We start from the raw sequence: 25,669 nt of genomic DNA, 5'->3' as shown, positions 1-25,669 counted from the left end.
CCCCCCCCCCCCCCCCCCCCCCCCCCCCCCCCCCCCCCCCCCCCCGGTTAGAGCGTTCTGATTAGGGTGCAAAATGTTTCTTGAAAACAGAGATGACCCCATTCCCAAAGGAGATAAGCAGGAATCCAGGCATGTAGAAACGCTCGATAATTTTATCTCATCTCCTTTACAAAGACTTAGTTACTTTTCAGTGTGGACTGTTGTTAGCAAAGCACAGAAATACTTTTTAAAGTTAGCAAGTTAGGGGCGCCTGGGTGGCGCAGTCGGTTAAGCATCCAACTTCAGCCAGGTCACGATCTCGCGGTCCGTGAGTTCGAGCCCCGCGTCAGGCTCTGGGCTGATGGCTCAGAGCCTGGAGCCTGTTTCCGATTCTGTGTCTCCCTCTCTCTCTGCCCCTCCCCCGTTCATGCTCTGTCTCTCTCTGTCCCAAAAATAAATAAACGTTAAAAAAAAAAAAAAAGCCTTAAAGTTAGCAAGTTAAAGTTATACAAGAGCCATCAGAAGAAGACACTACCTTCAACATGTGGTAATTAAGCCTTGAGCCTTTTGCTAATGCTAGTCTTTAAGGCTGAATGTAGGATGTATCATGATAAAACAACGTGACCAATTTTTTTTTAAAAAAGGACAAACCTAAGCAAAACAGCTCCTAAGAAAGCCAGACTTTTGCTCTGATGGTGTTGGGGGTGCTGGGAAGAGCTGGGCAGCTCCTCCTCGAATACTTACTGGGAGCCTAACGCACCAGGCCGTGTGCTAGGAGCTGGGGACACTGCTGTGAGCAAACTGACCTGGTGCTGCCTTGATGGGGGACAAACTTTGATAAAAGGAGGGCACAAATGTCAAGCTGCGATTGTAGTGAGTGCCTTGCGGACCAACAATCTGTGGCCATCCCGGGGGATCCGACTGGGCCTCAGAGGAATTCGGGAAGGTTCTCAGGGGAGGAGATATCTGACCTGAGGTCTGAGAAGGGGAAGCCCAGAGGGTACAAGGCTGGGGGGTGCTGCAGGCAGAGGGGAACGCCACACTCAGTAAACCCTTGACCTATTCCGTCAAAGCAGGGGTGCGGCTTAAACTGCCTGTCCTTCCCAGCCACGTGGAAGGGACTTTGGACTTGACTACAGAGACATAAAATTCAGGCTTATGTCTATGGATCAGCCGTGGGAGGCCTCCCAGAGTCTTCCCTCCAAACATCAGGCCAGAAGGGTCTTCAGCCTGAAACCTACAGCATCTTGCTGGGTTGATGCTGAACGCTGCGCAGAGGGTCAGGAAACATTCAACGACTGTCTTACTCCTATGAGGCTAGGCTTGATTTCTGGGTGAACTCAAGTTCACCCAGAATAAGGGTGCTGACCAAGTGAGGTGCCTAATCCTGGCCACATCATTTCAGTCAGGCCAAGGCTTGGCTTTCCAGAGCCTACCCAAGAAAATCCAGGCCTATCTCACCCCTGCTGTGCCTGGAGAGGGCAGGCCTACTGTTATTTTCTTGTGTTCATCCCCTTTGTAAGGGCTCAGGCCGTAGCCCCCGAAGGAGGAAATAACCTGTAAGTAAACAAAGGACAGGGCCACGTAGCCTGCCAGAGCAAGAGTTCAGGCGAAATGGCCTAGAAATGACCCACACAGAATAGCCCACAAGCGATTTTACTGCCCCATAAACGCTAAACTTGAGTACAACGGTGAACGGTAGCAAGGTGACCTGCAGCCTGCCTTTTTTTCACTTCCTCAAGAGACCTTCAAGAGCTCAGTACCAGGGGCCCCAGCCGGGACGACGGTAGCTCCAACGCACTGAGCTCCGACGGAGGGGCTGTGCACCTGTCACCTCCTTACAGCCTGGCAGCAACCGTCAGCCCGCGGTCACCACCGATCCCATTTAACAGGCAGGCACAGGGAGGACCGAGGCCCACAGCCGACAAACAGGGACGCGGGGACTGGCGCCCAGGGCCGTCAGACACCGGAGCGCTCACTGCCAGCCTTGCGAGAGCTCGATCCCCTCCTTCGCGTCTCAATCCACGCCCCCTTTTTCCAAATCCCGAACAGCCCGAACTGCCCGGCAGTCCCAGCTGGTTAGCTGGGAAGGGAGGGCGCGCTGAGCCGAGCCAGCGATGCCGGAGGGGGGCGGGGGGCGCGAGGGCCCTTTCTTTTCCCAAAGTTTCGTTGCGGGCCGGCTGGGGGGATGAGAGGAGGAGCACGGCCAGGTGGGAGGGCGGTTGTGGAGGGAGGGAAGGAGCGCACGCTGACGGGAGGGGCGCAAGCGGGGGCGGGGGCGGGGGCGGAAGTTACCAGACCCCGGCGCGGTGGGCGGCGGGGCGGCCAGTGCTGGCGTCCGTCGCGGTCCCTCGGCGCTGAGGGTCTGAGCCCGCCCAGACGAAAGCGAAAGTAAAAGCCCCGGCGTGGCAGGGGGCGGAGTCGCGCGGGGCAGCCCTGGGCAGGCCGGACAGCGGGCGACGCCTGCTGCTCGCGCGGCCGGCGCGCACCGCCCCTGGAGGGCGCCCTCTGCAAAACTGGGGGCCGGGTCCGCACGCTGTCCGCGTTCACCGCCCGGGGGAAAGGCGCCCGTGCAAAGTTGGCCGCGCACCCCTAGAACTTGCCGGATAAAGTTTGCAGGCAGCTCTGCGATCCCGACGCCGCGCTCACAGTCCCCGGGAGCGCACCTTCTGCACCCCCGGCGCGCTCCAAGGGACCCGGGAGCGCGCTCGGCAAACGGGGCGCGCACGGAACCGCAGCCGCACACCCTGAAGAGCGCGCCCCGCGGCCTTCGCGGCGCTCGAGGGTCGGGCGCTCTCCAGGGGTTCTCCCCTCCTGCCGCTGCTGTCCCCCGTCTGCACCTCCCTTCGGGTCTCCGCACCGGTTCGGGGACCCGGTTCCCACAGCCAGAGGGCTCTTCCGCAGCCAGGCCCCCGACCCCAGTCCGTGCTGGTGGCGTGCTCACCCCGGGGATTGGGTGCCGGGCGCCCGCAGCAGCTGGAGCTACCTTCTCCCGGGCGGGGCTCCTGGGACCAGCCCTGGGGTCGCCGATGGGCTTCCACTCGCTGGGGCGTCTCGGTTCGCGCGGGGGGGGGGGGGTGCGGTAGGGCCCGAACTCCGCTCTGTCGTCGTGGACGAGCTCCGTCTCTTAACTCGGAGAACTGGTCTGAAGTTAGTGCCAGAATCTGTCCTGCTCGATTTACTGAGCGCCCCCAAGTGTCAGCCACTGGGGATGTGGCCGTGACTTAGTGGAACGTGGGAGGGACCGTGCGCTCTCCCGGATTCCACCTCACTCCTGCCCCTGCGCCCCGCACACGTGCGCGGATGCACACGCGCAACACACACATGGCGTCTTCACCCTTGGGCCTCCAGCCGGCGCCTCCTATGCCTCTGTCTCCAAGACCGCTCAGGGAAGCGACTAATTAACGGGTCACACTGAGGTGTGAATGTATGAGAAGTTACGCTTCTATCTGTGCCAGAAATAATTGCTTTTAAAGAACTTTCAACCACCTTGAGTGAAAGGAAACCGTCGTGGCGTGAGATCAGGCAAGGACCACATCTTGTCCTTTTGTTTGCTGGCTTTACCCTGGGCCCGAGACTAAAGTAACCGTCTAGAATCTCACCAGGTAAGGACGCTTTCTTGGTCTAGGACGGACTGGCTCCAGGTAAGTGTCAGGGCATGGCTGTAATTTACTAACTGCTGCAAAAATCCCGAATTCCCGAATGTTTTAAGCAGTCACCCTGTTTCCAATATGGCTGTGTTATATAGGCTGGAAATTTGTGCCCACGGCCCCCGTGGTCGAATGTTGGAACTCGACGCTCAGCGTGATGGTTTTAGGAGTTGGGTATGATTTTGGGAAGTGCTTAAGTCTTGAGGGTGGAGCCCTTGTGAGTGGGATTAGTGCCCTTATAAAAAAGGCCTGACAGAGCTTTCTAGCCACTTCCACCCGGTGAGGACACAGACGGAAGTTGCAGACTGCATCCCCAAAGAGGGGGTCTCGGGAGAACCCCATCATGCCGGCACCGTGATCTTGGACTTCTAGCCTCCAGGACCGGGTGAAATAAGTTCCTGCTGTTTATAAGCTATTCAGTCTGTAGTATGTTGTTACAGCAGCCCAAACAGGCTAAGGCAGTTATATATAACTGCCTTATATATAAGGACGTTATATGTAACATCCATGTTTCTAAAATGTTGGGGATAAACTAACTCCTTGTAGACACTAAGATAATTTGCTGTTTTAAAGGAATTCGGTTGTGAATCCTTTGAGAAATGAAAACTACCAGTAAGGAAAATTGGTTGCTTTCTAATTTAATTTATAAATTTAAGTTTTTTGCAGGTTATTCTGGAGATAGAGTGAAACACAATGTTAGATTTGGAAGGGACCTTAACTACTACTCCCTCTGCTCATTTTATAGGTAAAGAATCTGAGGCTCAGAGGAGTTTTCCACACCCTTCCTAGCGGCAGAACCAGGATCAGGTTGCCTAGAAAAATAATGAATTTTCCATCCTCAAGAAGTCTCTACCGTAAGTTATATCATGCAAATGTATATTTGTATTGCACGTAGGAATTCATTGCTGGCTAAGAAAGATGGTTTGAAGGAAAACTTTCTTTTTTCAGTTCTTTAGTGTGGGCTGGCATGGGGAACCCCGAAGATAGTGCTCTGAGGCTGGATTTTCCCAGTATTAACAAGTAAAATCGTGGAGATATGGAAGGGAAGAAATAATTTTGAACTTTTCCCTCTATAATAGTTTTACTGAGACTTTAGATCCAAGTGACATTCTAACTGTATTTCTTGTGTCTCTCCAGCCTTGGCCCATGCCATTGTCTTCTGCTTCCTTTCCATACTCACATGATTAGCATGTAAGTCTTCCTCCTCCTTCCAGAAAAGTCCCCAAACTCCGTTACTCAAATGGTTTCCCCAGGGCTAGACTCCTGGGTGCTCCTGGACTGGTCCCTTCGGCCCTTCCCTCTGGCCCTCTCCTCTTGCCCTGGTGAGCTCCTTAATCCCCCCCTCATCCTGCTGAGCACAGGACCCCCAAAGGATGCCACCAGTGATGTTTCTCTAATTCTTCACAGCACAGCTCAGGCCAGGCTATGACTTTATACAGGACTCCATTGAAGGATATCCCTTGTTTAACAGAAATGCCCAGAAATGTCTTAAGAGTCACAAGCCCAAACCCAAACTCTGGTTGAGGCACCGGCAGCCTCCTTCAACGGGGGGTGGTGGAGGGGAAGAGTGGGAAACTCTGGGCTTAGGCAGAATTCCCTGAAAGGGGGAATTCGTGTTGAACCTATTATCAGTTAATTGTCTCTCAGCTCCGCATTCACCCTTTTTGTCTGTTCCGTAAAAATTAACCTGGGCCCTTTATGTAGTTTTCTTTGCTTCCCTCCCCCTGCCATGTTATGCTTTGCCTGTAGGGGGTGCTGGACAGAGATTCCAAGAGGAAAACCAGTATCTCTGGTGTGCTCCTGGAAAATCAGGCTCTTACAGAGGCTTCTCGGGTTTCTGTGGCGCACCCAGCTTCCCTGGTGCCCAGCTACTGCTCTGCCTACCAGCCGGCAGCATCCAACAATCCTGGCACTCCCTCACATGGTTTTGAGATACCTCCCTATGAACCTAGAGAGTCGATTTCCAGGAAGTTCTAGGGGCCAGATTTCTAGCAAGTTCTACCAGCACGGCATGACAGTGACTTCTCTGTCATCTAGTGAGTCACAGCCACACTCTCTTCAGCAAGATTTGGATCTCAGCCCTGGGGTGAGGAGAAGGTGGGGAGGACTGTCTGTCTCAGCTCAAAGCAGGGGTAGCGGCTTGTTACGTTGTTATGTTACGTCACGTTACTTTACGTGTTATAGGACGTGCGCTGTGGTAATTAGCTCAGAATCACGTATTTGACTTTATTGGCTCTTCTTTCTGTGGCTCACTCACACCCTCACTCCTGCCTTGTGGAACCACTCCCCAAATGAACTACCAAGTCCTCACCTCAAGATCTGGTTTTGGGAGAACATAAACTAAGGTAGACATGCACCCCCCAGCGAGGGAGGGACAATTCCAATCTAAGCAAAGTGACAGGGACAGAACAAAGGGTCAGGAGCTTTCTCCTCCCTCTGAATTTGTCATCTCCCTGTAATTTCAAAACCGTTTCACATCCATGGCCCTGGGGGACACTGGAAATGACTCAGAGCTAGGAAGAATGACCTCATCTTCTGGATGACAGAACCAAGGTACAAAAAGATCTTGACCTGCTGAAGCAACGGGGCTTCCATCAACAGGACAAAATTGAAGAGATAAACAAGTGCTCCGTTTAAGTTCATAAAGAAAGTCAGTTATCCACAGACTGAACATGATAGCAATTCGTTTGAAATGAAATGCGGGGTTTTTCACTGATCACAATGTCCCTATGAGTCAGGACTTCAAAAAAAAAAAAAAAAAAAAAAAACAAAAAAAACAAAGAAACGTGGGGCAGTGTTGGCAAAAGCATCCAAATCGAGGACCCAGAAGATTCTCCATGGCCTGGCCCTGGCTCACCACAACCAAGCCCAAGTCTCGGACTCTCTGGTGATTGGACGGCATATCGGACACCTCTCAGGAGCCACTTTATTTATTTATTTATTTATTTATTTAGTGTTTATTTTTGAGAGGAGGGGAAAGGCAGAGAGAGAGAGAGAGAGGGAGACAGAGGATCCAAAGCTGGTTGGTACCAACAGCAGAGAGCCGGATTCAGGGCTCGAACTCATGAACGGTGAAATCATGGCCTGAGCCAAAGTCAGACATTCAACCAGCTGAGCCGCCCAGGCGCCCCAGGAGCCACTTTAGATCCACACAGCCTCACCTGTCTCAGGACCTCTGCCTGCTTGGGTTGGTCCAGCCTCAGCACTGGCAAGTAGCTCTGTGTGGGCTCTGGCCATCTTCATGGGGGCACAACCAACAGTGTCTTTGGCCTTCTGTTGTCTTTGCTCTTTTCCCCATGTCGCTGTTGAAGCATAAGATGCTGGGGGACGCCCCGGGCATATACACAGCATGGACGCATAGGGAAGTTAACACCCAGTGGGACTCCCACCAATGGGAGACCAGGGCCAAGAGGTATATTCTTCCCCCTTCCTTCCTGTAGCAGATGTTCCTGATTAGAAGTTGTTTATGTAGCCTCTTGGAAGATGGCGATCGAGCTGTCCAGTGCACCTCATATCAGGCAGTGGCTCCTTTGCGAGTGAACCTTCATATTGACCCCCTCCCCAACTGCACCACCATTTCCCGCCTCTTTTCTTCTCCCTGGCACTACCTTTCTAAATAAAGTCCTTGGACATAAGCCTTTGCCTCCTGTTCTGTTTTGCGGGGAACCCAGGCTAAGACACGTCTGAACGTATCCCGAAGGCCACACGAGTGTCGTGTGCTCCTTGGCTGCGGCTCGGATGGGTGGCTTAGGTAGTCACTGTGGCAAGGTGGGGGGAGGGCTCTACCGGAAGTGAGCAGGGTGGGATGGACAAAGGGGCGACCGCCCACAGTGCCTGTCGAGCAGAGGGGGGCCCTGTGGATCTCGCTCCAGCAGTGAGCGGTCACCCGAGTTCCTTAAGGTGTCCGATTCTAGTTCACTGGGCTTGTTCTCCTCGTGACTTCCGATCCCTAATAAATGCCTTTTAGAAGCAGAGGTAAAGGTACAAATCCAATTCAACGTCTTCATTCTGGTAATTGTTTTCACAAGGGCAACCTCGAACCGCAGCGGCTAGGTCACCCCTTAGAGAAGTGGTAAGTGGCTTTTAACTTACGTGGAATCTGACTGTAATTCCTCATCCCTCTGAGTCCTTTCTCAGTGATTACTGGGGCTCGCACCCAGCCGCCCAGGAAAAGCTTGAGAAGCCTGTTAAAGAGCAGAATGTTCTGGGAACACTTCACGTCCTGCACCAACTTTCAGCGTGGGAGCCTTCCGGAGCCTGGGGTCCCTGCTCGGGGTCCCCTTCCTGCTGAGAGAGCAGCCTTGGGCCCCGCTATCTATCTGTGGGAACCCTGGACTGCAGCCCCTCCTTTGTGTCGTGTGAATGCTTTCTGCTTTTTCTCCACTTGCTTTGCAACCTACTCCCCCTTCCCAGCTCAGTACTTAACTGAACATCTTTTCTGTGTCAGGCCTTGTTCCAGGCACTAGGGAAAGAAATGACAAGAACCAGGGATCCTGTTTTGAAGGAACTTGTATTTTGATGGAGGAGGCAGATACTTTTATTTTATTCTGTTTTATTTATTTATTTTCAAAACGTTTTCTTTATTTTTGAAAGAGAGAGCGTGAGCGGGGGAGGGGCTGGGGGGAGGGGGGCGGGCAGAGGATCCGAAGCGGGCTCTGTGCTGACAGCTGCGAGCCCGATGTGGGGCTAGAACTCAGGAACCATGAGATCATGACCCGAGCCGAAGTCGGATGCTCAACCCACTGAGCCACTCGGGTGCCCCGGAGACAGAAAATTTTAAAATGCAGAGATTCTGATACTCAAGATGTCCAGTGGTGGTTAACTTCGATGAAGAACATAAAGCAGGGTAAGGGCCATAGAAAGTGGTCAGGTGAGGGGTGGAAACAGGTGAGGTGCCATCTTTTGGAAGCTGTTTCTAGAAGGTCTGTTTTCAGGTGACATGGAGGTGAACACTGAAGGTGACGGAGGGGCTTCGTGAAGCCAGGAAGAGAGGGTTCGTCTTTAAGCTGCCCCACTTCAGGCCTGGGAAGGAAGAGAATAAACAGACCTTCTTGGAACGATCTAGGATAACGTACAGAGACCAAAACACTGAGAGGTCTAGTGTGTTCTTATCCTAATCAGTTTTCAGCCTCACTGTTGTGAACATCTTTTTTATTTTTATTTTTTTAGATTTTTTTAAAAAGTTTATTTTTGAGAGAGAGAGAGAGAGATTGAGAGAGCGTGCACAAGTGAGGGAGGGGCAGAGAGAAGGAGACACAGAATCCGAAGCAGGCTTCAGGCTCTGAGCTGTCAGCAGAGGGCCCAACGCGGGGCTAGAACCCAAGAATCGTGAAATCATGACCTGAGCCAAAGTCGGACCTCACTGACTGAGCCAGCCAGGCGCCCTATTATAAACATTTTTAATAGATAAAGCTAAAATTCAGATACGGTGTTTACCCCTCCCATGGAGTGAATCAAGCCTGTTTTGTTTCTTATATTTTTGGGAGCTGGCCTCTCTGCTTTAGTCACAGGCCTCATAGAGCAAGCTTTTCTAATTTGATCATTGGATGAGTGTGTGGCCTATCTCTTTGTATTCTTTTCTTGGGTTATGATCACAGTTAGTGTTAAACTACTACATGCTGCCTAATCACACACGAGGATTTGGTCACCCACATAAACATGATGCTGTTGTGAGTTCATTTTTCTATTTAGAGAAGCACGTCAGCTAGAAATACCTCCAGCTCATTTCCCAGACACATGCGTGCTCAGCCAGTCGCCAAAATAGCCCCTTAAGTAAGTGGCAGCTTTAAAAACCATCCAGCTGCTGACTTCAAACTAGAAGGTCAGCAAAGGAAAGTGGAAGTTGGATTTTGAATGAGCAAGGTGTCCACAAGGTTTTGACGGTGGTCAGGATTTTGGGAGACTTGAACAGCTAGCCTGGGACTGTTCCTTGGATTTCTTGCCTGTTGCCTCTTTTTGTCTGCTCTCTCCGGACATCACGATGAATGTGCAAGCTTGTTCTAGGTGTGGGTATGGAGTTTATCCTGCTGAGAAGATCAGTTGTCTAGATCAGGTCAGTAGACATGTTTTGGCCTGTGGAAATAAATTTACCAATACGGGAAATTTATCTTCTCACGTATGGATGTGTGGTTGTTTTTGAACCATCCAAAAAATGTATTTCTCACCTTTCTTCAGTTCTACCCATTTCTATCTGTCTTCTGTGTTGCCTTGAAAAGGTTATTCATTTATTTAACGTTGTATTTGTGTGTATGTGTACGTGTGTGCTTATCACCATATTATCTCTAAAGATGAGTTTTTACCTGGAAATGTACAAGAATCCTGAGTCTGGGGAAAAAAAAGGTATTTCTGCTAAATCTTTTCTGTACGATTTCTAGATATGGCATAAAGCGTGTTTTCACTGTGAAGTTTGCAAGATGATGCTATCGGTTAATAACTTTGTGAGTCACCAGAAAAAGCCGTACTGTCACGCGTAAGTGTTTGATGCCCTGCCCCACCACCTCTTGGGTTTTGTTTATTTTTTAATGAGGAGCCAACCAGAGCTTCAAATCACACAGTCCAGAGTTAAATCCAAAAATCATCTTCCCCAAGGTTTTCATTTACATAGAATCATTGACGAGCCCTAAGGCAGGATTTTATGCAAAGGACAGAAAGTTGAAAATTTCAAATTTCTTACAGTAAAATGGTAAATCTATCCACTGTAACCACATATCGAATTATTAAATACTGTGCAAAACAGTGTAATTACCACAGATATACCTATAAAGCGTTAATTTTTTTCTTTTAAATAATTCCAGAATCCATTTCTGGTTTCTTTTTTTTCAGAAAATTTTTAAGTGGTCATTTTCTAGTTGAAATTTTTGTACGTTCTATATATTGAATTTATTTGATTTAATTTTTCTTTCTTTAAGGCCTTGCTTGGAAAACCGTGAACTTAATTATTAAGTTGTATATTTATGAATGTAAAAAACAACTACCTTTAAGAATAGTCACTCAATCATCTTGGGTAAAATACATTTCTAATTCTGGTTTATATATATTTTTTCTAGCCATAACCCCAAGAACAACACTTTCACAAGTGTCTATCATACTCCATTAAATCTAAATATGAGGAAGACCCCAGAAGCCATCCATGGGGTAAGTTACTTAATTTTGAATTTCAAAATAGCCTTTAAAGAAACTTTGTTAATTAACTCAGATTTTTAAGTGTCTGTGTCGACATTGAACCTGCTCATTTTCTTCACTTACATGTGCAAAGCGCATTTAAGTAACAAGTGTTGCTATTTGCCTTACACACTATAGGGGCCAATACCCAAGATAATCTAGCTTGAATATCCAAGGTATATGTAATCTTTCTCTGTCTGCCAGTCTGTTCACACTGATGATGGTTTACCCGATGGGCCCTGTACGCACTAGGTGCCTGATATGTAAAATGAAGTTTATAGAGTTGGAAAATATTATAAGAGCCTTTCCTTATTTTTTCCCCTGATTATTTTGGTATAGAAAATTAGGGGCGCCTGGGTGACTCAGTCAGTTGAGCATCAGACTCTTGATTTTGGCTCAGGTCATGATCTCACCATTCGTCATATCGAGCCCAGTGTTGGGATCTGCACTGACATTGCAGAGCTTTCTTGGGATCCTCTCTCTCTCTCTCTCTCTCTCTGCCCTTCCCCCACTCATGCTCTCTCGCTCTCTCTTTCTCAAAATAAATGGATACATAAATTAATAAAAAGAAAAAAAATTAAAAAAGAAAACAGTAAACTTCTAACTCCACACTCTTAAATCTTTCTAGATTCAGTAGTTCTTAACAATTACTAGCAGCCTCTCTTTCCCCCTGGGATAGCGGCAGGTCAAAGAGGCTTTGATTTGGAAGCCATGTTTGCATAGACATGCATAGACAAGCCGTGTTGATAAGCCAACCTCTTTTGAGAAACCAACAATGGGGTTTTGTCAGAGAGCCGGCTATTGACCGGACGCTCGCGTTTATTAAAACGATGACTCATTTAACTTCTTTCCCCCTGCCCCACAGAAGTTGCTCTGCGGGATGGAGCTGGCAACTTTCTAAAATTAGAAACTTGCACACGAGGGGGAAGACTGTCTGTGATCTGCCCTCCGCATGTCCCCTCAGCTCATACTGCCTCTCCTGCCTGGGCAGGCTCCCCTTCTCCGCAGGAAGACCTCTGTTAGATGGAACCTCCCCGATGCCCACTGCCACGTGGCTTATTTCACTAAATGCTTTGCACTGATTGTGAGCTTATTTCTTAGCAGGCTTAGATAACATTTACTCCACAGTCATTTGATTCATTTAGTACACGCCACAATCTGACAAAGTAAGTACGATGATCATCCCCTTCTGCTGAGGAACCTGAGGTGCAGAGTGGCTCACACATGCCTGATCTCGAAGAATTCGCAAGCAATCCTAGATGGCCGAGAGGGTTAATTCTCGGAGGATCTTGTTTTCATCTCCTCATGGCTCAGGGCAGCTCCACAAAACTACAGTAAATACAGAGCGTTGCTCCTACTGAAACAGTGCCACGCATTCTTCTAGGCTCTTTATCCATCTGGTTTTTTTGTTTTGTTTTGTTTTTTTTCACAAGAATCCCCTGTAATATTATCATCTTGCAGCCGGGGAGGCTGAGGCTCAGAGAGGTTGAGTAACTTGGGCGGTTTTACCCAGCTAGTTGAGTGGGTACAAATCCAGGTCTGTCTGACTTTAGAACCCGTATCTTAAACAGCTCCATTGGCCTAGCGTTGCGTACCTAGAGGGGAGCAAACTGTCCGGAAGGAAGAAGGGACTTGTTTATGTTTACAAACGTCCAGGCGTTTCTGAAGTTGCATAGCCAGAGTGCGGCAGACTAAATGCAAGGAGAAGTGGTTACACATCAGATGGCTCTTTGTACGTATTGCACTGTCTACAGAAAGAACCGTGATATCTTTATTTTTCCACACGGCGCTGGCTCTTAACTGGCACGTCCCTGCCTTACAATCCCACCACAGGTCACACAGTATTACCTTTCTTTGAGGCGGAGGTGGATTCATTTTGTTTTAACTGTGTGTGACAGGACGGATCTGAAGGGAGATTATCGCTGGTTCGGTTTCCAGGCACAGGCAGGACGGCTGTGAACTTCCCAGGATGCCCGTGTGTGCGCGTTCGTTTACATCTGTGCGAATATGTGTGTCTGTGTATAAAGATGTATGTGTGCGTGTGGGGAGTGTATGTACGTGTGTATGTATGTGTGAATCGTGCACGGGCATACACACGCGTGCATGTGATGTGTGTGGACACATATGTGCGTGTACGTGTATGTGTGTGCCTATGTGTATGTGTGAGCGGTGTGTGTGTGTGCATGTGTACGTCTCTGTATATCTGCGTGTTTATGGTGTGTGTGTGCGTGCATATGTGCACATGCGCGTGTGCGTGTGTGTGTGTGTGTGTGTGTTATGCCCAGTAATTGCCTGCTGAGGTCACTTTCTCCTGCTTCCCCACCAGCGAAAATTTCAGAGGGACGGCAGCAGTGTCCCTTCTGGGCCCCGGATCTTATAGCCACCTTGGGAAGTGGGATGGATTACTTTCTTACCCTCTTGCATCTTTGAGAGACTTTGCCCACTGAATAAAAACCAAATTCGTTGTACATGTGCTAAAAGAAAAAAAAGAACAAAAGGGGTGCTGGGGTGATGGTGATGAAGGAGGAAAGTAAAGATTTTGAATAGGCATTTGGAGCAGGTTGACATTTTTGTGCTTCCTAAATATCTCCCTCTTAAAAATAAATAAATAAACGTTTGAGACACCATTTCCTGTTTGGCAGGCGTGAATGGGATTTTTAGGAGAATAAAACATCTAGATTCTCTTTTATTCAGAGAGTAGACTTTAGCTCTTAATGCTTCCTTACCTCACTAGTGACACCTATGGCCTTTTTCCTCTTCCTACTTCCTTAGAATGATCTGGAATCTCATGAAAAGTCTCCAGAGAAGCAGGCACTCCCCGGTGATGGATTTGTCCTGTGGGTGGAGGACGGCAGATAAGGCTTTCTGTCTATCTTGGTCACGTGATTCTGATTCCTTATGTCAGTGGCTCTCAAGGAGGGCAGTTTTACCCCTCGGGGGACATTTGTGATGTCTGTGGACCGTTTAGAGTGTCACAACTGTCAGAGAAGGGTACTGTTGGCATCCGATGGGTAAGGAGCAGGTATGCCACTAACCATCCTGCAATGCACAAGGCAGTCCCCGCAAAAAAGAGATACCTGGCCCCAGATACCAGTAGCGCTGCTATGCGGAACCCCTGCCTTACATTCACGGGATGTTTGTGGTAGTTTCTCAAAATCCAGGGAAGAAACAGGGAAAATGCTCTCAATTTATATATTTACAGATACACGTATTGGAGCTGCACTCACCAGGCAGTAGCAAGCCTAGAAAGTCCATGAAAGAAAGTGCTCTTAATATGGAAATGGAATTCCCACCTTCTAAACCTGGCTCTGATTACCCATTGAATGATTTTAGTAAGGTCATTTCTTTCCTTTCCGTTTCTTTCTTCATCTGCAAAATTAATGATTTACACTTCAGCTTGTTAAAATTGCAGATTTCTGGGCCCCCTTTAGACGTCATAAATTACGATATCTGGGTTTGGACCTAAGATCTTTCGAGTTTTCCTTTTATGGTTAGTCCTGCTTAGGTTCTCCGTAAGAAATCTTTGCCCCTCCCGAGGCTGTGAAGATACTGTTGAGACGTCGGTTCTGCCCAAGGTGATCTACGTGTTCAGTGCAATCCCAATCGAAATCCTGGTGGTTTTTGTAGAAAAAAAGGATTTTTTTTGATGAAAGGATTCTAAAAATTGACCTGAACGCACAAAGGTTCTAGAATAGCCGAGAAATCCTGAAGAACAAAATCGAAGAACTTCAGCCACGAGATTTCAAGACTTACTACAAAAGTAGTTGTAATCAACTTGGTGTAGTATTGGCATAAGAAGAGACAGACTAGCAGAATACAATCCAAGGTCCAGAAATAGGGCTGCACATACATGGTCACTTGAATTTATAACGAACATACCACTGGAAGTCGGTGTAGCAAGGACAACCTTTTTTTCTTTTTTAAAGTTTATTTTGAGAGACGGAGGGCACACACGCGAGAGCTGGGGAGGGGCAGAGAGAGGATCCCAAGCAGGCTCTGCACTGTCAGCTGCAGAGCCCAATTTGGGGCTGGATCTCATGAACTGTGAGATCATGACCGGAGCCGAGATCAAGAGCCTGACGCCTAACCGACTGAGCCACGCAGGTGCCCTGAGGACGATCTTTTAATAAAAGGCCATGGGATTATTTGGATATTTGTGTGGAAAAAAAATGAAGCTGGGTACCTACTTCACACCCATACACAAAAAAATTAACTTCAGGTGTATTATAGGTCAAGCTCAAGATAACAAACGTAAAACGATAAAGCGTAGGAGAACATGTACACGAATCTGGGGAGCCAACGTTTTAACAAGCTCCCCGGGTGACTGTTGCACAGACTGAAGTTAAGAGCCACTAGTCTCGTGTCTAGTGTTTCTGACGTTACTCTAACCTGCATACTTGGTGTTGTGTGAGACGTTCATAGGGACTTGCAGTCTTTTTAATTGCACTGCTAAATAGGGCTTTGCACACGACAGGTGCTCTGCACAAGCCACCTGGCTGGTGGCACAGGTGAAGCCACAGTGATACAGTGCGTGTTGCCATCCACTTACGCTGCTTTGTGGGCGAGATTTAGCGAAATCCCTCCGACTTAACTACAGATTTCCTATTTTCCTTCTCTTCTCCGGTGAAAACATTACCGCGTTACTGACAACGTCTTCATTGTGCAGGTGGACGACCAGGATGATAGCGAACGGTTTAAATCGGTTTTTCACTGGGACATGAAATCCAGGGATGGGGCAGATGCAGCTAACAGGCAACCCCTGGTGAACGAGGTGAGAGAAGAGGTATGAAGGGGTCTGGAAGAAGGGGAAGCTCTGCGAATGAGATGCATTATTATTATTTTTGAATGTTTATTTAATTTTGAGAGAGAGCATGTACGTGTGTGCACGCGCTGGGGAGGGGCAGAGAGAGAGGGAGAGAGAGAGAATCCCAGGCAGGCTCCACACGGTCAGCATGGAGCCCAACGTGGGGCCTGATCCCATGAACTGGGAGATCATGATCTGAGTGGAAATCAAGAGTCGGACACTTAACTCACTGGGCCACCCAGGCGCCCTGAGAGGCACCTTTATTTTTACTTCTAGAGGAATTGATTAGGCTTCCGTTCACCCAGTTTGTGATTGCAGCTGTCTACAGAGGACATCCATCAACAGGCCATGGGGTCATCTCTACCATGTCTGCTCCCAGTCCAAACTCACTCGTCAGTTTGTTGCTTCCAACCACGGTGTTTCTGTCCCTGGGAACAACCACCCAGGCTGGAAACCACGGCTGCCCTTTCTCCCTCTGATACGCCACTCAGCTCCACCCTTTCCCCGCATTTCACTCTCCCTGCTCTGATCCACATCATCTCCTGTCGAGTGACATTGGTCACACATCACTTTTTGGGTAGCCCTAACTTACCCTTCCTACCACCTGAGAATTTATGCTCACTCTCTATGGAGAGTCTTCTTTCAAAATTCCTCAGCAATTTACTTTTTAAAACAAGTTTTAATGTTTATTTATTTTTGAGAGAAAGAGAGACAGAGACAGAGCATGAGCATGAGCATGGGAGGGGCAGAGAGAGCGAGAGGGAGACACAGAATCTGAAGCAGGCTCCAGGCTCTGAACTGTCAGCGCAGAACCCGACTCAGGGCTCGAACTCACGAACTGCAAGATCATGACCTGAGCTGAAGTCGAATGCTTAAACGACTCAGCCACCCAGGTGCCCCTCAGCCATTTACTTTTAATTATACATGTGATACTTGCATTTTCCTTGTTGCAAAAAAAAATCCAACGTACAAATTAACGCCTTGTTCACCATCACCAGTCAGTCCCTCCGTAGACGTACCTGTTGTTCACAGTCTTGTGGGTATTCTTTCAGACTTTACTCATTTACAAACATGTAATTCATTTCTTAGTACTTCCATTTGGATATGACTACTGCCACTTATTGGGGGATCTCTAATGAATTATTTAACCATTCTTTGGCTTTCTCCTTTATAAGTTGAACTTCTGTCTTTCCAGATCTCCGGTTTGCCCCACGTCCAGCCCACTTGGTTCCCCATTTCTTCCCCACAATTCCAATCAGATTCACCTCCTCATGGTCTTTCATACGAAGCCTGTCATTGCCTTCATGCTTTTGTTCCTGGTAGTCTCCACCCTAGGAATTTATTCAACAAATACTTACTGAGTCAATTATGTGCCAGGCACTGTTCTAGGCTGTTAGAACAGTTCTAGGCTGTTCATCAGTGAACAAAACTGATGAAAATCCCAACCTTCTAGAATGGTTGTCCGTCTTCCTCTCTTTGCCCCTGTTAACTGGCCTCAGCCTTGAAGGTTCAGCTCAGATTCCATCTTCCTGCCAAGAGTGGGGCCCATCTCATGTAGGTCGCTTCTTAAAACCTTGTGTTTATCACCAATACGGTACATTTAAGCACACAAACATTTTCTAATCGCTACCTATTTTGTATGTTGGTTTTATCTCCCTAGATAGGCCACAGATGTCTTACATAAAGAACTGTCTTCCCTTTTTTCTTTTTTTTTTTTTTTTTTTTTTTTTTTGCTTTTCTGTTCCCAATGTTAATTGCTTATCCCGAGATCAGGCACATGACAGGTACTAGGTTTTTGCAGCATGTCTGAATAATGCTGGCTAATCTCACATTGCCCCTCCATAGCGACTCCCCACTGCTCAATCTGGGTACAAAGATGAGCAAAGAAATGTTAAGTTATATTTAGAACCCTTCTATGATATAAGTGAATCTGAGGAAGTTCAACTTTTTAGGATATTAGGTTATTTTCTAGGTGAGAAAAGTGAACATTTTTGTTAGCTGAGACCCACCATATGCCAATAGGAATTTATAGCCTTTAGAGAATTTCTCTTATGTTAACAGTGTATGTGAGCATGCTGGGAGGATGGGGTAGGTCTCACCAACCAATGTGTAGGGTGTGTGCTTATGCATTTGTGTGTTTCCTTTATAGAGAGGCTACTGGACCGGATATGGGGAAGGGAGTGGTTGGTGCCCAGGAGCTCTGCCAGATCCTGAAATCGTAAGGATGGTTGAGGCCCGAAAGTCTCTTGGTGAGGTAAGGGCCCTAGACATTACTCTAGCAATTAGTTTGATCGTTTCTTTATCTTAAGATTGTGGTAGACAGACTACTGACCCCTCCCCCAAGAGGTTACCGTGTGCCAATCCCTGGAACTGTGTATCTGTTACCTTATACGGCCAAGGGGACTTTGCAGATGTGACTAAGCTAAAGATCTTGAGATAGGAAGATTGCCCTAGATTATTAGGGTGGACCCAGTGTAACCACAAGGGTCCCTATAAGGAGGGAAGCGAAAGGGTCAGAATCAGAGAGGGGTCAGATAACAGAAGGGTCAGATAACAGAAGCAGAGGTCAAAGCCATGTGGAGCCACACATGAAGGGTGCAAGTGGCCTCTAGAAGCTGGAAAAGGTAAAGAAATGGAGTCTCCTCTAAAGCCTTCAGGACGGACCAGCCCTGATCACCCATTTTAGACTTCTGCCCCCCACCCAACACTGTAAGAGAGATTTCAGTAGATTTTCATGTAGACAAGGCAACGTTGGCCCAGATGATGCAAGTCCTTAATGATTTGCACACTTCTAGTCCCTCCACACACCCAGGGCACTTTGAAGAAAGTGCCTTTGTAGAAACCACTTTGGAAACTATCGTTAGTCTTTGGTGACTCAGCCTTCAGCAGATAGAAAGAAAACAGAAACACAAATGCTGTGGTGCCCGGTGTCATTAGGAAGGCTAATCATCGGAAGTACTCAAAAAGTTAGAAGGGAAAACTAACGTTTTGTTCTCGATGCCATGGAACTAATTCTCGTAGACAAGTTACGGAAGAGTCTCCCGCACGTTAACCGCTGCATTAGCATACCAGCCATTGGGTCAAAGGGGTTGTGTCCTCTTTGGGTCCCCTTGGGTTGTATCAGGTTCCATAGAATTCGATGTAAGCATTGAAGGGGAAGCCCCTTGGCCTGGGAAACGTGATTTCTTCAGTGTTGACAGTGTTACTCAAATCGCCGACGGAATGACACCTTCAGGTTTACTGCAGGTGATCGAAGTGTTTTTCAACTACCTTATAAATCCAGCAGCATTGGTTCTGACGGTGCTTTCAATGGCAGTTTTACTTGTTCTCACCTCATATCATTCTGAATCTCGTGCTGACATTGGTTCTGACCAGCAGGAATATGCAGAAGACTATGAGCAACAGAGGGGCAAGGGGAGTTTCCCAGCCATGATCACGCCTGCCTATCAAAGAGCCAAGAAAGCCAACCAGCTGGCCAGCCAAGTGAGTGCCCTAGTGCTGGTTCACCATAGGTTATGCTAATTTTTGTCACCAGTGAGCCTCTGGGATTCAGGTAAAAACCACTAAGAGAGTACTTATGGACAGTAGGTGTCATTAGTGCGGTATTATGGAGACAGCTGCGTCCTCATCTTTTCCTTGCCCGTTGTCTTCTGTGCCTTGATTGGGCCACATTGGCCAAATGGAGAATAGACCAGGTTGCCTACCCAAAGACTGGACCGAACAATTTCTCGAGGTCGCTTTAGCGTTTCAGATACTGATTTTTATGAAGTGGATGGCAGATCCACCTGAAGAATAGCAAAGCTTGTTGGCTAAGAGGTCAGATTTTTGGAGCCAGAATGCTAGGATTTGAATCCTGGCTGTCTCACTTACTAGCTGTGTGACCATGAGAAAATTACTAAGCCTCTCTGTTCCTCGGCTGCTCATTTGTAAAATGGGGAAAATAGTAGTCCTGCCTCATGTGATTGTTATGGAGAGGAAGTGAGTTAGTGTTTGTTAATGTTTAGTTCCTGGCACTCTCTTGGACTTGACACATGAGCATTGGTGCTTTTTAAAGAGGAGCTTATAAAGCAAGCCCTAAAAACTTGCCATGGGCTTGTGTTGAGTGTAGCCCGATGGAATAGCTTCAGGACAGCTGCAAGGAAAGGTCCTCACAAAGGCTGGTGGGTATGACCTTGACTCTCTGCTGTCTCTTCATCAGGTGGAATACAAGAGAGGGCATGATGAACGTATCTCCACATTCTCCACGGTGGCGGATACCCCTGAGTTGCTACGGGCCAAGGCAGGGGGACAGCTTCAAAGCGATGTAAGAAATGATGGAGGCCAAGACCCTGTGATTCTCCTTTAAGAGTCTCTATTCCTTCCTTCCTTGGAGGTGGAGGGAGGAAGTATGTAGGAGGCCTCTCAGTCCCATGTGGGAGCCAGGAAGAACTTTCTGAGGTCAAGGATGGTCAAGTCAGATAGGTCAGCTAGCACAGACCTTGGGAAAACTCTTTCTCAGAGAGAAAACTTAGATAGTATCAGTAACAAATCAGCTGTATGTGATTAATCTGAAAAAATTCTGCCCTTGTCCCTGCAAATTACAGAACGTAAACTTCTAAAGAATTTCTACCGTTTGCCTTTTCACAGCCCAGTTGCTCCTTAGCATAACAAGACCAAGAACTTAGTCTTCTTCTGAGTGGGAAGTTTAAGCACAAATCCATGTTCGGCTTAATGAGTGGCTCCCACTTGCCTTTGGTGGAGAAGCCTCTTTTGTCTCCCAAACTCGACTGGTGGCTCCTTGAGGGCAGAAGCCTTACTGCTCCGCCCAGCCCCACCACCTGGCCCACAGTAGGTGCTTCAGAAGTAGGTGTTGAATTCTGTATTGAATGTCTCCGCGCACCAGGCATTGTGCTGGGTTTGGGGAAAAAAGAAGGTAAATAAGACGCGTGTGGTCCATCAAGCCGTAAGCCAATGATGATGCCATAGGGAGACATGGAGGGAGTTATGCAACCCCTCATCAGATTGCATGCTAGATACTGGGACTGTGGCATGAGATTCATTTTCTTTTTTTTTTTCATTTTCCAGGTGAGATACACAGAAGACTATGAGCAGCAGAGAGGGAAAGGCAGTTTTCCTGCTATGATCACCCCTGCTTATCAGATAGCCAAGAGAGCCAATGAGCTGGCGAGTGATGTGAGTGTCCGCGGCAGTGTTTTCATGTTAGGGGAGGAAGTGGGAAGTTACCTGGACCTGGCGAGTACGACCTCCTGTCTGCTTTTGCATGCACCGTGGTCCAGGAAGTAGCTCTCCTTCAGAACTCTGAAGCCGTTTTACCAAGACGATGATCTGGCACTTTCATGTCTAAGACACACTCCCTAGACCCAAGCAGGAAAAAAAAAAAAAAGAAACATTCCACAAAACACTTGGTTTTACTCCCCTGGCTTCTGTGCACAGAAGGTTAAATTCACCAGGTTTGTCCTTTGCCTTCGTTTAGGTGAGGTACCATCAACAATATCAAAGAGAAATGAAGGGGGTGGCTAGTCCAGCTGCTGGAGTTGCAGGTGCATCGTCAAGGGAATGTATGGACCAGTATGGCCAGGTATGTGAGACATCACTTGCTTTCTGACGGTCAGTTCTCAGGTCAGCAGCCCACTAGCCTGTGACACACCGATGACCCTTTAATCCGGGGTTGGGCTGTGGTTTATGTTGCCCTATTTATGAGCGGTGGATTTTCCCAGCCAGACAGCAACCACAAATAATGACACAGGGCTCAACCTGATCCACCAAGGAAAAACAGTTTCTCAATGCTTTTCTTTTCTTTTTTAAAATAAAGAACCTATACCAATATGGTTGATTTGGCGAGAGTAAAGCATTCTCACCTATTTAGGTCCCAAGGCCTAAGACTGGCTAATTTTAACTCATCCCTGTAGAAGTGTGAAAGGGATCCAAATGCACGTCTCAAAAACTACTGGGCACTTCACTGAATAGCAGGACTCATGTCTCAGAAAGTACATGTCTTATGGAGGTTACTGGATAAAGCAATATGCCAGAGAATGTATGTCTTTTCCCCAGTTTCACTTCTCACATGAACTACTTATTGATGGGGTATAGGGGTAGGTTGAGATGATAATTAGAAGCTAATTTTTATTTGTATGTCCCTCTGTATCTTCTGGTGCTACACAGGTGTAGGAGAGAAAAGGAACATTATTTTTTCACCATTGTAAGTAAAGGGTATTGGACGGCCATGTGTGTTCTGGAAGATGCCATTCAGTGGGCTTAGTTGATTTTTTAAAAATTAATTGGAATGTTGTTCGAATTTTTGGTCAGTGGCTAGACTCTACAACATACATGATTTATTCGACATACATCATTTATGAAAGGAAACAACTTATTTCTCTTTAGAAAAATAAAACATCTCTTCATATTGGGGAGACACTCATGTAAGACTTGGGATGTGTGTTAAAATAGATTGTGACCCCTTTGCAAATGTTTAGTTTTGAGTTAAAAAGTCCCTTTTAGTAAATACCATAAGTTAATTAAATGGTCTCCGTGCTTTAAACCCAATGAAATTATGTCTTTCTTGGTTTCATGTTTTAAGTATGTTTTATAGAAGGCTCAAGACAACTTTAAAAAAACACTTTTAAGAAATATTTGGTTCCTATATTTGGCAAAAAATATTTTGCTCTAAATGTGGACAGAGCTATCTGCCAGTACATGAGCGTGTCTAGACGTATCTATTCACATTGATGAGATGTAACCTCATAGTGTCATAGTTGTTTTCTTGGCTGAAGTTTCTGGTCACGGTAATAACAAATCTAAGAATCAAAGTGGGTGTCGTTTAATAGCACCGCCAGCAACTGTTGAGAGGATCAGTCTTGGGTGGCATTTCCTTGTGTGATATAGCGGGACCCGCCAGGCATGAGTAGGAGGGAGTGAGAGAGAAGCAGACAGACAGTCAGATAAACTATAAATATCTGTAGTGCCTAAAATGCCATACAATTCATTCTTCTTTTCAACGAGTAACTGTTTTTTTAGGTTAATGGACTGTATCATATCATCAACGTATTGTTTGTAACCAGTCAATTCCCCAGTAGGATTGAGTGCCTCACTAAAAGATTTACACACCCGACATAGATACACATAAGCAGAGAAGTTAAACTAAAGCTACAAACCAAACCTACACCGTAGAGCAGAATGAGAAAGAGGGATTACCAAAGAATTCGAGAGCCTTTCTTCTTTTTTTTTTAAGCTTAACTTTTTTTGCTTATTGCATTTGGCCCCAAACATTCTGGCATCCAAACATAAAAGAGCACTCGGACTGAACAGTTGTCATTATTGGATAAAAAGGAAGCCTGGATTTTCTGATTTGACCCAGCTGTTTTATTTAAGAAAATGTGTGTGCCATGGGGCGCCTGGGTGGTTCCGTCGGTTGAGCGTCCGACTTGGGCTCAGATCATGATCTCACAGTTCGTGGGTTCGAGCCTCACGTCGGGCTCTGTGCTGACAGCTCGGAGCCTGGAGCCTGCTTCGGATTCTGTGTCCCCCTCTCTCTCTGCCCCTCCCCCACTCGTGCTCTGTCTCTGTCTCTCTCTCTCAAAAATAAACATTAAAAATTTTTAAGAAAATGTGCGTGCCAGACTCTGACCCTGGTACAGAAGCAGGGCAGGCCTTTGTCTTGGAGGAGGCAGGAGGTGGAGGGAGTCATGAGCCCCAGGGGGCACATGAGGTAGTTTCGCATTTGTGGGAACACAGATGAAGAAGCAGCTGATTCTGCCTGGGGCAGGACTGGGAATGAGGGAGGAGCTCCCGAGAGAGAGGGTGGCATCTGACAGGGTCTTGAAGTATATCCCACTGCCAGGAAAGGTTTATGCCAGTGAACATCATGATGGTTCCATGGGGGAGGTTTGCTTTCGTGGCAGTCGGCGCATGGTGTGGGGAAGAGGAAGGAAGAAACAGGCCCAGATTATAATAGTCTGGAATATACATTTAGTCCCATTTAGAGCCTTTTACCCCAAATACAAAAATTCAAATAGTTATATAATGCTCTCCTTGGCAAATTAACATACATTGCTGGGGAAATGGCATCTTGCATGTTAATGGGTTTCTCTGCAGAGATCTGTTAACGGGCCGAAGAAAGGCAGCATCTGAGATTACTGGAAGACGGAGGGACCTCCCAGGTGTCAGATATGACATGAGTACTCCATGTACTATGGAGATTTGTAGAATGTCCGCATTTATCTGGTGGAAATGATGAAGGTGATAATGATAATAGTTACCGTTTATTTCGTGCTGTGTGCCAGGGACCAGTAAGTAGACCTGACCACCAAGTCCACCATCTTAGCCACCACATGGTATTGCTGGGCCCTGGAGGGACCAGTGCGGGTGGACCTCTACGGCAACAGGCTCTAGGAGGTATCACTGCTAGTCCCCCCACCGCCATCCAGGGAGGGGAGCATCACTGATGGAAGTTTTCGATTGGCCCAGCAGGGTTATTTGGAGGAATATGAGGAGCACAGAGGAAAAGGCAGCTTCCCCGCCATGATCACCCCAGCTTATCAGAACGCCAAGAAAGCCAACGAACTCGCCAGTGATGTAAGTACCTCATCGGGAAGACCCACAGGTCAATTTCTTAGAGCTGAGCCAGAGTAAAATGTTAGCCCTCAGTTTCTCTCCAAATTTCTGACATCTGCTTCTTTTGTTCAGACTCTTCGGTCACAGTTATCTGCTTCAAAGGAGACTGACACAAACAGTGGAACTCCCTTTAGGTCAGCCGAAGCAGGTGCAGATGCTGGGCTAGCCAGATGAGCGGGGCTAGAAGAGTCTTCGCTGAACGGCCCATCTAGAAACCTAGCACGTTAGGGGAAGAGCTGATTAAAATAAGCCATATGATTATCAAACTGGGTATAACCCAGTTGATAAAATGATTTTTATTTGCAGAACGTTGGCCAGCTGGCGGTCCTTGAAAGATAGGCTATAATTAAACTCGGTAGAGGGACGTGCACACATAGATCTAACACAACAACTTGAGCTTGGTCTATATATAGTTAGAAGCCAGCCATGATTTTCACACCCCGCTTGCCCTACTCCTTTACTCTGTCCTATTCCGTTATTATACCCATTTGCCAAGGAAGGTGCACTCTTGCCTCAAGAGGATAAATACCCATTTGCCAAGGAAGGTGCACTCTTGCCTCAAGAGGATAAGTAAAACACATTACTCATTTTGCCCCCATTAGCAGGTTAAGTGAGAAAATATGTTGAAACCATGGGCAGGCTGGGTTTGGAATGATACCTTTTGGTACAATTGTTTCAAGATGTCTCTTGATGCAGAATTAAGCATAAAGGGCACCAAGTGTGAAAGGGGCCAGTAAAAATTTTAATACAAAAGGAACCGAGTAGTTTATGGATTTCACGGAGAAAAAAGTCCCTGTGATTTTTTAATTTTCCCTTCAGAAAGTTCTATTAAGTAAATGTTGACGTTAAATGTGAGGTCATTTTGGAGTCACTTCTCTCCTGAAGCATGAAAACAATTCCCTCCTTGCGTGTTTCTTTCAGATAAAATACAGGCAGGACTTCAACAAGATGAAAGGGCCTGCACATTATCACTCCCTCCCAGCTCAAGACAACTTGGTTCTCAAGCGGGCACAGAGCGTGAACAAGCTTGTGAGCGAGGTGCGTGTGGGGGACAGTGGACACTGGGGCGACCCCAGAGTGAAAAATGCCACGGGCTGTGGCTTATGCGCTATACGTCGTTACCAGTTCCCATGGAACGAATGCGCCGTAAAAAGCAACTCACAAGAGAGCCCAGAATCAAACAACCTGAACTTAAAATTAAGTGTCTCCAAGGGTTCAAAAGTTTCTTCTCGAATTCCCATAGGGCTGTAGACTGTCAGACATTTCAGGCAGTCGATTTTTAGGTGCAGGATACTGCCCTAGCCAACCTTCATCACGATATGTCATTGTCAAAGAGTGGACATCGAACATGAGAAAGTGTTTGCAGCATTGCACGTCTCTTATCCTCTTATAATTCTAGCCAGCTTTCCCAGAAGCTATGTGTGTCGTATGAATTCCCGTTACCTTGGAGGCTGGACTGGCTGCC

The 25,669-nt window shown here is 47.2% G+C and overlaps 2 protein-coding genes and 1 long non-coding RNA gene across 15 annotated transcripts in view; 2 read left to right on the top strand and 1 right to left on the bottom strand.

The window, feature by feature from the left end:
- Positions 1–3,091, bottom strand: part of CASP7 (caspase 7) — a 31,392-nt gene extending 28,301 nt beyond the window's left edge. The window contains exon 1 of one of the 3 annotated variants that reach the window (XM_040486493.1): positions 2,966–3,091. The gene's annotated coding sequence lies outside the window, so the exon portion shown is untranslated. Of the gene's footprint in view, positions 1–2,274; positions 2,394–2,965 lie in introns of those variants that run through there. The other 2 variants (XM_040486492.1, XM_040486495.1) reach the window with 2 other exon arrangements.
- Positions 3,092–3,192: 101 nt separating this feature from the next.
- Positions 3,193–7,264, top strand: LOC121037249 (uncharacterized). The gene is made up of 3 exons (XR_005793672.1): positions 3,193–3,584; positions 4,375–4,483; positions 7,070–7,264. It is a non-coding gene; the product is annotated as an uncharacterized LOC121037249 (long non-coding RNA).
- Positions 7,265–9,432: 2,168 nt separating this feature from the next.
- Positions 9,433–25,669, top strand: part of NRAP (nebulin related anchoring protein) — a 70,631-nt gene continuing 54,394 nt past the window's right edge. For 3 of the 11 annotated variants that reach the window (XM_040486488.1, XM_040486485.1, XM_040486490.1), the window contains exons 1-11: positions 9,433–9,681; positions 10,004–10,098; positions 10,676–10,763; positions 15,457–15,573; positions 17,744–17,848; positions 18,970–19,077; positions 19,793–19,897; positions 20,659–20,766; positions 21,068–21,172; positions 24,058–24,165; positions 25,126–25,242. In XM_040486488.1, coding sequence (XP_040342422.1) covers positions 9,610–9,681; positions 10,004–10,098; positions 10,676–10,763; positions 15,457–15,573; positions 17,744–17,848; positions 18,970–19,077; positions 19,793–19,897; positions 20,659–20,766; positions 21,068–21,172; positions 24,058–24,165; positions 25,126–25,242 — 1,128 coding nt within the window. In that variant the 5' untranslated portion in view covers positions 9,433–9,609. The remainder of the gene's footprint in view (positions 9,682–10,003; positions 10,099–10,675; positions 10,764–15,456; positions 15,574–17,743; positions 17,849–18,969; positions 19,078–19,792; positions 19,898–20,658; positions 20,767–21,067; positions 21,173–24,057; positions 24,166–25,125; positions 25,243–25,669) is intronic. The other 8 variants (XM_040486486.1, XM_040486487.1, XM_040486483.1 and 5 more) reach the window with 5 other exon arrangements.

Source organism: Herpailurus yagouaroundi, unplaced genomic scaffold, assembly GCF_014898765.1.
Source record: "Herpailurus yagouaroundi ecotype Mexico unplaced genomic scaffold, PumYag 163, whole genome shotgun sequence".
In the NCBI taxonomy this organism is placed as follows: Eukaryota; Metazoa; Chordata; class Mammalia; order Carnivora; family Felidae; genus Herpailurus; species Herpailurus yagouaroundi.
The sequence above is the reverse complement of the archived record's forward strand: the minus strand, read 5'-3'. Positions and strand labels throughout refer to the sequence as shown.